The sequence below is a fragment of the Anopheles ziemanni genome, chromosome 2 (assembly GCF_943734765.1).
Source record: "Anopheles ziemanni chromosome 2, idAnoZiCoDA_A2_x.2, whole genome shotgun sequence".
NCBI lineage: Eukaryota > Metazoa > Arthropoda > Insecta > Diptera > Culicidae > Anopheles > Anopheles ziemanni.
Genome location: NC_080705.1, coordinates 74,280,329 through 74,292,307, shown reverse-complemented (window position 1 = coordinate 74,292,307; position 11,979 = coordinate 74,280,329). Strand labels below are relative to the sequence as shown.

The following is an 11,979-nucleotide window of genomic DNA, read 5'->3' as shown; positions in this document are numbered from 1 at the left end:
GCTCGCATTACATTACCCCGTCCTCCCGCGTAATTTTTCCCACGGCGAATGAACCATTTTCATGGAAGGGAAAAGTGAGCATTTGGCCACTGCTGGCTGCTGGGAAAAAAGCGCAGCGAATTTTGACACATAGTGTGCCCCAAACCTCAACATCCCTCCTCATCCCCCTCCAATTCGCTTGTCCTTCGATACGGCTCGAGAGAAAAGCTCCTCGCGCTCGGGTGTTGCGGGTGGACAGTGGCATGGGAAAAAGGCCTCTCTGTGCCAGCGAAGTCAGCAGAGCGACAGCGCGGACGAGCGAAGGACACCCGAGGCTGAAGCCCGTTCGCTTCTGTGTGTGTGTTGCAAACGATACTGGGGCGCGCTTGGAAAAGTGGGAAATTTTGACAGCTCTGAGTTACTAAGGCTAGGGCCAGGCGAGCGCGGCGAGTTGCAGTGGACGCAACGTTTATCCATTTTCCTTTAATTTTAGGCATACCGAACCGACTGTCGCCGTGATTTCCCCATCGCCATCGACACGCGGAGATCCGCTCTAGATCCAGTGAAAGTGTGACCGTTGTAAGTGTAAACCTTGAAAGGAAATCCTTTCCACCCGAGTGCGATTGAGTCGAGTTTGATTTTTGTCGTGGTCTTGTGTGATCCTGGGAAACAGGATCGAGTGAATTTTCCACCCGCTACTGCCACAGTTACTTTCTTCACTTCAACAAACACACATACACGCGTGTGATTTCCACGCGCAACCAGAGAGCAGCTGCATCTTGCTGTTTACTGATCGCTTTTGTTCTGCGAGCAGCACTTTTCGTGGGAATTTTCCGCCAGCAAACATAGTTGCAGTGAAAAGGTAAGCGTTTGGTGTTCTTTGCTTCTTACATTACCACGAGAGTTTCCTGCTTTTCCGTACGCCTTCACACACGAAGGGTCAACCGTTCTTCGTGTGACCGAAAACAGTGCTGCTTCTGTGCGGAGTCTGCTCGAGAAGCTCCAGCACGCTGTCAAAACAGGCCGTCATGTTTTTCCACCAGTTCGTGTGTATTACGCAAGCAGTTCCTCTACAGCCCCGGGAAGGTCAACCACCAAAACGGACGACTCATTGACAAACGATAACGGCTGGAGGATTTACTCTCATCCATCTTTGCGATTCGATACAGAGGTTACTCTTGATATCCTTCGACTGTTCCTACCCTTACCCTGCCAGCGATGGCATGAGCTCCCGCTCGGATGCATAAATGTATGAGCGACTAGGGGAAAAATCAATAACAATCATGGTTAAGGCACAGAGACATTTCCCTAGGTCCCCTGCGGATGGGACGGATTCTTCCTGTCTCGGACGTCGCTGCCACCAACGGTGGATTAATTGTTTCCGTTTCGGGAGCCCAACAAGCGCCGGAGATTGAGCCACAAACTTACTTTTGCCTGTGGCGTCGAACTCCGAGATGACGAGCTTTGATTTTATTTTCGGATTTCCTTTGGAACTTATTTTTCGACCCTGACGCGATTTCCGTCCGGATGCGGAAAAATAAAGGACAAAAATCGTACAAGACGGAAAAATACCGTACAAGTACAGAAGAAGCATTGGTTAACGATTATTGAAGCAAAAAACGTTTTAGACATGATTTAGGATTGAATTATTCGTGGAAGTATGATATTTGTTGTTGTTGTTGTTCAGTCTTTTGAACTGCCACATTTCATAAATCATAAACTGATACATTTTTCAAAAGCAGAGAATAGATATTTCATGTATCTACTTTCCGAAAAAATAACATAATGTGTTTATTATGTGAAAATCACAAGAAACCTAACAATCTGTATGTAAATAACTTTCAGTAAAAAAATTCAAACATAGTGGTACTAACAAAAACTATGTGAAACTAAGTGGAAGTAATTATTCAGCTCTATTAAAAATCAAAACGGATCTTTGTAGTTGAAATGCTTAAGAAGATTGCAATCAATATAAAAATGTTAGAAAAATGTTGGTTAGTTTATTCCTTTATTCGATCCTGAACATAAACAGAGCATGTAAAGCAACCAAGCATTTTGTTGCAAGCACAAAAAAAAACTACAAAACGAGATGGTGCTTGGGTTTCTTTCTATTCCCAAAAAAGCAAATTCAACTTATTGTCGTTGTTAGGTAAAGAAATGGAACTCAAGAACAATCGGAGGCATTATGCAGCATAGTGGAAAAGTGACAGTTCCAGCTGTTTAAGTCAGGATTGTGCGCACTTTTTGTCCGAATTTGTCTGTTTCTTCGATCCCTTTATTCTGTCGTGCGCGATATGATCGGAAGCAACGCCAAAAAACGCTGATCCACAAACATTCAGGAACCGAACAATATCTTCCTGTTAGTGCTATCGCCGATCAGATTACGCGACAACACTTTCGATGTTACCGGAAACGAAGCGCCCGCAACGTCAGCGCGCTTTTCTCATGCAAACGGTCGTTCGGTTTTTCCGTACGACCAAGTGTGGGTATGTAAACAACGTGCGACATGGTTGCGCAATCTTGGCCTATTCAACAAAATGCAAAGCAGCAATGGGGCGCGTAAGGTTGTCGCATTCGACCAGGCGGTTGCCCAAAAAACGGTGCTCGAGCACGCGATCGCCCAGTCGAGAACCGCAGAACGCAAACACACGCAGTGAAGGAAAAACAAAACCAAAATATCAGAAGGCGTTTACGAGCAAACACGGTGATTTGTGCATCGGAAAAGATTCAAAGCAAACACACGTGTTTACGTCGCCGGGGGACCTTGGCGACCGTCGGAACCGCCTCCCAGGCCCATGATGTGTCTCTGGACCATGGGCCTCCCCACGACCGTCGCCACTCAGTCCCGTTGATCGGGTTTTTGTGTGAAACTCAATACACTTCTAATCGCTCATCTTTGGGCGTACAGTTGAAGCGTGGCTCGTGAGTGGGATTTTTTCCTTCTATTTCGGAAACGATCACCCTGGAAGACGGCTGTGGATATCGGCGATCGGGCAGCCAGAGCCGGTGTGAGTGTGTTTCGAGATGCGTGTTAGTCACGTCGCGTGGAGGATGGGCCCGAGCGGACTTGGGGTGATTATAAAACGCATCCCGTGCAGTCCGACGAAGCTCAGAAGTCTCTATCTCGTCTCCCGGTCCGCGTGGCTACAGCGTTCTGCCGGCTTAGATATTCTCGGCTGTGACGCCTCGATCGAGCCCGGGTCTCTGAACTTCGAGATCTCTGCGGGATCCCTCGGGTTGTCTCCAGTCCAGTCCCGGTCCGGAAAGTGAAAGTGAAAGTGAAATGAACAAGGCGAACCTCTACCAGCAAGCCAACGGCGTGCAGCGGCGCGATGCGATGGAGATCTTGAAAGAGTACGCACCGCTCGTCAGCTGGTCGGACCGGGGCGGTGAAGATTCGCTGCTGGACATCGGCTGCGGCAGTGGGGACGTGCTGGTGGACCTCGTTCTACCCCTGCTGGGCGGTGAAGCGACCGTCCTCAACCGCGTGCTGGCCACCGACATCTCCGACCAGATGGTGCGCTACGCCCGGGAGACGTACAAACATCTGAAGACGGTATCGTTCGAGACGCTCGACATCGGCTCGGTGCTGAACGCGGACTGGCTCGCCCGGTGCGGTCAGTTCAGTCACGTAACGTCGTTTTACTGCTTGCACTGGGTACAAAGCCAGCAGTAGGTACCACACTCCAGCCGACATCGAGGGCTGGGGGCTGGGAATGTTTGGTGCGCTGAACTGTAGTTCCGTTTCCGTTTCCTTCTCCTAGCGCCGCATTCTCCAACATTCACCGTCTGCTGAAGCCAGGTGGCGAGTGTCTGCTGGTGTTTCTGGCCAACAATCCCATCTTCGACATCTACAACCAGCTGTCCCGCTCGCCAAAGTGGTCCAAGTACATGTACGACGTGGAGAAGTACATCTCGCCGTACCAGTACTCCGAGAACCCGGCGAGCGAAATCGAAGATCTGCTCTGCACGGTCGGCTTCCAGCAGTACCAGATACAAGTGCGTGACAAACTCTACGTCTACGAGGGACTAGATAACTTAAAACGTGAGCCTAAATCCCTGTATTCGGCGATAAACACAAACACGATCGTGGGATGTACCTGATGCTTCGTTTCAGGAGCCGTGTTGGCGGTGAACCCCTTCAGCGAACGCATGCCACCGGAACTGCAGGATAAATTTCTCCACGATTACGTCGCAGTCGTACGGCAGATGTATCTGGCAAAAGCATGCACTGACGAAAATGACTGCAACCTACAGTTTATATCTCCCTACAAGTTGGTCATCGTGTATGCAAAAAAATAGTTTACAACGATCATTGTGACTGCAACGTTGCATTAATGAGGAAGCGTTACTTGACATTTTTGACAGAAAAGCTATGTCATAGGGGCAATGACTCAGAAACCCATTACCGGTAGCTCACACGTGACCCAAACTAACTCAAAATAAGTGTTAGTCTCAAAGTGCATCATCTTAAATGGCGTACAATACTGCGAATGAAACGGTTTGTGGCAATTCTCCGAGAACTTATCGAATGAATATATCGCAAAGTGATCAACGATTGAATGAATATAGCAAATGATAAATCTCATTGGCCTCATAAGTTCGAACGTAAGATAGCATTACTGATAGAACCGTACGGTGCTGAATAATAAGCGCACGTGTGTAAACTGGTATTTGAAAGACACACCAATAAACAAGCAAGCTATTTTCATAGTTCATAAGTTAAAGAGGGATCAATGACAACATTTTATAACAGTTTTTTCTTAACCTCAGTATATTAAATTGGATTTGGATGATTATACAAAATCTATGAAGTTAATTATTATTGAAAATTAAATATATTTAAACAGATGTTGCTAGATGTTGTGTGAGTCTCCACTAAGTAATGATTCTCTGGAAGGCGTCGCACTGCAACGGAAAGTTCCGCCTACCTTCAAATATTCAATAGTCAAGCGTAACTTGTGGCTTTAATTACTAGCAGTGGCTAATGATTGTGATAAAAAAAAAACATTGCAAAGTTGTTGATGTTATGCATTCTTGTGCAGTTTGCTGATAAGAAACGAGTTCCCAACTAAACCGATGAAAAAGTTGCTCAACTCTGAACGCTGTCCACGCATTCGGTGTGTACCGCACGTGCCGCACTTTTGATAAGCCGCTGCAATGACCTTAGTTGCTATCGAACATTTGCAACAGGTTTAGTTTTAAGCTACACGGTTCTAGCCGTTAAAGATGTGAATAGGTGAACCAGTTCCGCAGCAACCTTTCGCCATGTTAGGCCTGAGCCCGATTCGACGAGCAATTCGTGGCGATTGAGCAATAGCCTGCAGGCACAGCAAGGTCAAAGCGAACTTATCGTACTGCTTGCGGCAACCATACATAGCTTTTCTATATACTTCTGTATTGCACCCTTATATTCAACGGCCTTCAACCGTGTTCTCGTTACTTCCAGATGGCCGGCGGTGGTGATCCTAAATGGCAGAAAGATGCATCCGATCAGAACTTCGACTACATGTTCAAGCTGCTCATCATCGGCAACTCGAGCGTCGGGAAGACCAGCTTCCTGTTCCGCTACGCAGATGATTCGTTTACGTCCGCCTTCGTGTCCACGGTAGGCATCGACTTCAAAGTGAAAACCGTGTTCCGCCACGACAAGCGCGTCAAGCTACAGATTTGGGTGAGTATGCCTGACCACGGTTTGGAAGTCTTTGCTTGAGCGCTACTTTGAACCCTTCCCGATGTGCGATACGACCTTTGCAGGATACCGCCGGACAGGAACGATACCGTACCATCACGACGGCGTATTACCGTGGGGCCATGGGTTTCATCCTGATGTACGACATTACCAATGAGGAAAGCTTCAACTCCGTGCAGGATTGGTAGGTCGTAGGGCAACTGGAAGCAGTTCGTCACATGGGGTTCTAACGGTTCCCTTTTTTGACGTTACCAGGGTTACACAAATCAAAACCTACTCGTGGGACAACGCACAAGTCATACTGGTTGGCAACAAGAGCGACATGGAGGACGAGCGTGTGATTTCGTTCGAGCGTGGCAAGCAGCTGGCGGACCAGCTCGGGGTGGAGTTCTTCGAAACATCGGCGAAGGAAAACATACACGTGACGGTACGACATTGGAACGCGCCACATTGGAATCGCGCGTCCTGATTCCCGGTATTCCCTTACTTACAGGACGTTTTCGAGCGACTGGTGGACATCATCTGCGACAAAATGTCGGAGAGCTTAGACTCCGACCCGACGCTGGTGGCTGGCGGTCCCAAGGGCCAGCGGTTGACCGACCAGCCCGGGCAAGGTCCTCCGAACGCAAACTGTAACTGCTAAAAGTTGCAACGAAGCACTTGCGCCGACCCAACAGGCCAGGGGACGAGTTTTCGAACGACCACAACCAGCGAAGCGAAAAACGAAAAATCACATCACGGCTACAAAAATGTACACGGACACAAAACGACACACCCACATACAGACAAACACACTTACACACAGCAAAGACGAACCTAAGCACTCGTTACTGTCTCGCGAAGAAAGCTGTCCACTACAGGGACCCCGGCAGGACCCAAACAGAGCAGTGCGGTTGGAGCAAGAAGAGGAACAATTCCAAACGCAACCAAAAGCAAAACGGAACACATTTATTTATTCGTTTCTCTAACTATAAACTCTATTGAAGTTGATCGCAAATTGGGTAGAAAGACAGCTGACAGTGAATTCGATAAACGTATGCAGGGGTAAATGTAAAATTTGTAGTTGGTTGTAGACGCCGGTACGGTGGCCGCATAGGATGAGCACGAACGAGTAAAAAAAAATGTTTAAAAAAGTGGGTAGAGATAAAGAGAATCAGCAGTAAAAGAATGACACAAACATAAACTTGGAATCATACATTTAAAAGCTAGCAAATCCTACAAACAGAACAAAGCAGAAACGAAGCGTACGAGAACAAAACCAGCATTATGTAATAATATTTAACAAAAAAAGAGAAACGAAAAAGAAAACAACCAAGCTAAAACAACAAAATATTTAAAAAAAATACAACACACAAATTGATCGATTATTAGTAACTATTCCGTAATTTAACGAAAGTATAACTTCAGTAAGTGCAGAAATATTCATATCGAAGCAAATCGCAAAGAATTAATACATTGATCGTCATTATGTGTAGCCATATGCGTTATTGATTTAATTGGCAACGGAGAACGAGGGCCGGATGTAAGGATCGCGGAATGCAAACCATCGTTGCGAGTGTTCGAATACTTGGTTCGATCGTTTAGCGACGGAACTCGGTCTACTACTGTAAAACAAACACTGACACACGCTTAGGATCGCAACGAGCGGACCGAAGGTCGCACACAGATTCACACATTTCCCGTATCCGGCGGGATTGGCAGGCTCGACTGGCCTATTGGATCCGGTTTTTTTTTTGTTAACTCTTGTGAGCACAATTGATGATATAGGCCACATCCAAAACGAATCAATTACAGAGCACTGCTAGGGCAGCTGCCGATGTCACTCGTCGTTGGTTTCACGCCGACTCCGGCTCGTCGATCGGTTCGGTTCGGTGCTGGCTATCAGGCTGGTGGTTTGCCAACCGGGCCAACCGAGTACCGACATTGACAGGCATGCACCGGTAGGCGAGAGTTTTGCATTGTGTAGATGCGCGTTGTTTGTAGCGAGTAGCGACAATAAGTTTAAGGGAAAAAACACAATAAGTGGTACCGGTAAACACTGATTAGTGACCGACGTGTGTGTGTGTCATGTACCGGCGGAACGATAGCGGGCGAAATTCGGCCGGATGTGCAGTCGGGCGACGAGAACCAATCATTACGGAACACTAAACAAAACAGAAGACAGCGTTTGCTCATTCGTTCCTTTTTAATCTCCTAATCAATCGGAATCCATCGAATGGAATGGAATCAGTATTACACCCGTATCAGCGCTGTTGGTACAGCGGATTTCGTTTTATTCGGACATATTTTGCCTCGGTTTATTTACTGATAGGAGTGATTTCAACATTTCGTTTCAGAATGTAAGCGAGCGGGAGAGGAAAAGGTAGAGCCATTTTAAGTACAACTGCCATACAGGCATACGAATCGAATTTGTTTTATTTGGAAGGTTGTTTGCCACTATACGATATAAAACGACGGCTTGCATTGTATCCATCCTTGCGATAATCATTGTTCCCGAGCAGAAACATCACCAATGCAGTATGTTTGGAACAAGCTGTACGCTGACCACGGTTTGTAGCCGATAAGCCATGATGTGAAATGGAGGGCGATCGGTTTATGTAAAGTAACACTCACATCGACAGCGAGGCTAGCCATTACCGATATACGCGTCCGTTTCGTAATTCTTTTTGTCATAAAAGTTTACTCCTTTTCAAGCGGTTCGTAGCACAAATACGTGCGTTTAGGGAGAATTTATGTCAGCAAACGAAAGCAAGCGAACGAGCGTGGTTGAGTTCGGTTCTGCTGGGCCAGTTGCAAGAAATTAGAGACGGAAAGAAAAACGTGTTAAAGCAAAGATACTTCAATGTTACTGACTTCAACTGTCGACGTATGGATGTGTATGCGTGCATGTTTTAAAATCCAGTTCCACTTACAAGCAAAATCTAGATTCAACATCTACATGTGCCTACACTAACAGTTGCGGTTGCAGAAGAACAAGTATGAATGTCCCGAGACCGTCAGGAAAAGAGGCTTGCCAGCTTCCCGTACAAGACCGTAACGAAAACTAGAAACGATGTCACCCTGTTCCCCGGCGGGTGTTACGATGTTTAAACACGCTAGAGAACCCATTTTGACCGATGTGTAGCTATACGAAGAAGACAGCTATTTTTCCACCGCATTGTAAGCTCCACGCAAGTTAACCAATTCTGCGGAGACACTACTCCAATGTACGCAGTCATAGCATCCTGGAGCCAGTTCCCTGTGGATTGCTGGGGTGGTTTTCAAACGCTAAATCACTCGCTGATAGCCCAACATATCTATTTGCATACGCGCATAGCTGCATCGAAAACTCCACGGCAAAGCGGATGGTTTTAGGTTGCTTTTAAGCGAATTATATTTTAAGGCCTGACTCCCAATCAAGGGTTTGCTCCATCTTGCACTCGAAGTGCGTTCACCTTCAGGTTGTTTTTGTTATCAGCAAAGGATCACGACCGCTGTGCTGTTGCGGTCACTGTAAACACAAACAACTAGATGCAAGTAGAAATTTGGAAAACGTTCTAAACGCTTTCAACACCTCAAGCAAAATGAACCCGTTAGATGCCAATGCGTTCATTATGGCCGTTTCGAAAATGCACCACCGCGCTTAGGTTATGCTGCATCCGAAGAGTAAGAAATCTAAAAACACAACTTCAATGAGCCAACAGACTCAGCGACCATAGACCGGAACCTCCAATCCACACCCAAAGAACAAAAACTCTACCGGAAACGATCGAAGCCGAAACGAATCAACATAAAAACGAAGCAATGGCGGACACTCTGGTGAAGGAAACATGAACGTGTCAGGGCCGGTGGATGTAACACTAAACGGAGCTGTTTCTTATCCAACCAGCCAGAGCGTGGTAGCGAAGCGAGAGCAAGGAAAAAGTAAAATTATTGGTCATCATAATTGTTGTAATAATTAAAAGTATATATATACATATATATATTTAGCAAAATATATAAGGGGAAAAACCAGGTCCTATAAGTGTGACGGTTGGTTTTGGTTTCATTTGACCGAAAACTGATACGGTGGTAAGTATGGAATCGATTTGTGCACTGATCCTAAATAAGATTTTTGCATTGTTTAATATCTTGTAATTAAATATTTGTTAACTAATTTTCATGTTTGATAACTTAATCAAAAATCATCACATGACTGTTATTTTGTTGTTTTTGTGTAAAATATCAAAAAATGTTCTAAGGTTTTTGGCATTAGCTTGACAAGTTTCTTGTTATGTTTCTTATTCTCTGATACTATGGATTATTGGTGTTTATAATTGAGTTGTTAAACTATTCAGTTCAGAAGAAATTAGTTCACGGTGAGTATTCATTGTTCATCGTGCTTACATTTTTTCCATTTAAAAAATTAATGGAAAATACTGAAATGGTGGAAATACATTTAACACCAGTTTAATGTCGATTTTTGAATAATCTCTGTCGGATACTTGCCTTTGCCTGGAGGCTGTGATTTTTTCGACAATTCAAAATTTATTTCAACGTGATTGTTGCATTCGCAATTGAGTTATATTTTGAAACATGTCTCAAAAGCATATTTGTCATATTTGTCTCAAAAGCAGAACTAATAATAGCAAACGGTAATTCAGTTCCACTGCATCTTTTACTCTATTCGATTACAAACAATCAAGGATGTAAATCTCTAATCGTTTTTGGAAAATTGGAAAACCCCCATATCGTATTTTGTTTTCGAAACCAAACGTCACTTTAACACAAGGGCGAAAAACCTCCATTCGGCGAAAAGTTGAAAATCGGTCATGAAAAATCACCCACTCGGGTAAGTGTGTGCGTGTGGGTTTCGACACGGAAAAGCTTCACGGTGGAGGTTCACTGTTCGAACATTTCGTGCGCGAAGCGGAAGAACGGTGGCACGTTCGAAAAAGGCCTTTCCGTTCGGTGAAACTGTTCCCCGATTATTCGCCTGCCGTGGTCGTCGTCGTCGTCGTCGTCGTCGTCGTTTGTCGCCATCGTCGCGAGTGACTGTGTGTGGGGGGTACAGGACAGTCTGTCCTACCTTAGCGCCGCGTGTGCGTGTGTCAAAAAACTCGTGATCGGATGAGCTGCAAACCGAAATCGGTGCTGTGTCCCGAAGAAAGAGGCTGCCCGTCGAGTGAGTCCGTGGGCCCGCAAGGCGTTCGTTGGTTGGTTTTTGGTAGAGTGACCACCGAGTTTCGCACACAGTGGCGGTAGGGCCGGACCGGCGGAGCTCCGCAGGTTTTAGTTTCGCCCCAAAATTTAACGCGCCAGGAGCAGACAAATCGCTAGAAGGTGATTTAATCGACCGGAAGGGAACACGAAACGGAAAAACCAGTCGCATCACACGTACACACAACCATACAGCATTCAGGCGCTCGCACACAGCTACACACTATTGCATACACACACACACACACACACACATGCACATACATCCCGAAAAGAGCCAAGAGGAAGGCAACCGAACGAAGAGCGAACTCGAAGGCCAGCGTTTTGGGCGTGCAAGTGCAAAGTGTCTGCTGTGGTGCTGGATGAAGTAGTTGTGGCAGAGCGTGGAGCGGACGGCTGGAAAAGGCAACTGGGTGTACCGACGGATTGGTCCGTGGATGGACGGCAGCACGGAAGTTCCGCCCGTTCCCGTCTGCATGTGCTGAGGCAGTTGCAAGTAGGCGATCCCCGATTTGCCCAAACGTGCCTGTGAATACCTGTGAGCATCCTCCCCACCTCCCTCCTTTCCCCCCGCTTGTACGTGTGCCCACGTGAGTGAGTGAGTGAGAAACCGTCGACATTTTGTGAGCTTAAGCGTTTTTTTTTTGGTGCCCTCTGATTTGGTGGAACGAACCCCCACCGTTCACCGGATATGGCCAACCGTGCGACAGAAACGACGGAGCGCCGACGTGAGAGGAGCTGAGCTCGAGCTTCCTGTGAGCGGATCCTCGGAACAGTCCCCGCAAGGATTCGCCAACCTCGACGGTTCGTGATGATGGGTGCAGCGGCGCGATAGTCCACCCTAGAGCTACGCGTAGTGGGTGCGGATAGCGATCCCTAATTCCGGATCCTGTGTTATGAAGTGAACGTGCCGCCAGTGAGACCGGATAGAGAAAGAGAAAGGGAGAAAAGGAGAAGGAGAGAGAGTGTGTGTGGGGGGAAGATTCACATTCATACACGCACACACACACACTCACACGCATATGACCAACCCAGTGTGGGTTAACCCAGTGGTAAGGTGAGGTTCTGCTGCCCAAAGGCGGTAAGCAAAGGCAACGAAACCCGTTGGGTGGTGGTGACGGTCGTGTCGG

General features: G+C 46.7%; 2 protein-coding genes across 2 annotated transcripts; both read left to right on the top strand.

Moving 5' to 3' along the window:
- The first annotated feature begins 3,262 nt into the window (after nucleotides 1–3,262).
- On the top strand, nucleotides 3,263–4,281 carry LOC131282870 (juvenile hormone acid O-methyltransferase). The gene is made up of 3 exons (XM_058312414.1): nucleotides 3,263–3,651; nucleotides 3,744–4,024; nucleotides 4,097–4,281. Exons 1-3 carry the CDS (start codon nucleotides 3,263–3,265, stop codon nucleotides 4,279–4,281), a joined length of 855 nt encoding a protein of 284 aa, XP_058168397.1.
- A 1,147-nt stretch (nucleotides 4,282–5,428) lies between these two features.
- Nucleotides 5,429–6,314, top strand: LOC131281467 (ras-related protein Rab-3). Its single transcript, XM_058310801.1, has 4 exons — nucleotides 5,429–5,653; nucleotides 5,737–5,855; nucleotides 5,927–6,098; nucleotides 6,165–6,314. The coding sequence occupies exons 1-4, from the start codon at nucleotides 5,429–5,431 to the stop codon at nucleotides 6,312–6,314; spliced, it is 666 nt and encodes a 221-aa protein (XP_058166784.1).
- The last annotated feature ends 5,665 nt before the right edge of the window (nucleotides 6,315–11,979 follow it).

What these genes read in the sequence shown, in the direction of transcription:
- LOC131281467 (XM_058310801.1), top strand. Translation starts at nt 5,429, where the DNA reads ATGGCCGGCGGTGGTGATCCTAAATGGCAGAAAGATGCATCCGATCAG. An exon ending in GCGTCAAGCTACAGATTTGG is followed by an intron (nt 5,654 to 5,736) that starts GTGAGTATGCCT and finishes CGACCTTTGCAG; the next exon opens with GATACCGCCGGACAGGAACG. An exon ending in TTCAACTCCGTGCAGGATTG is followed by an intron (nt 5,856 to 5,926) that starts GTAGGTCGTAGG and finishes TGACGTTACCAG; the next exon opens with GGTTACACAAATCAAAACCT.
- LOC131282870 (XM_058312414.1), top strand. Translation starts at nt 3,263, where the DNA reads ATGAACAAGGCGAACCTCTACCAGCAAGCCAACGGCGTGCAGCGGCGC. An exon ending in CACTGGGTACAAAGCCAGCA is followed by an intron (nt 3,652 to 3,743) that starts GTAGGTACCACA and finishes TCCTTCTCCTAG; the next exon opens with CGCCGCATTCTCCAACATTC. An exon ending in GGGACTAGATAACTTAAAAC is followed by an intron (nt 4,025 to 4,096) that starts GTGAGCCTAAAT and finishes GCTTCGTTTCAG; the next exon opens with GAGCCGTGTTGGCGGTGAAC.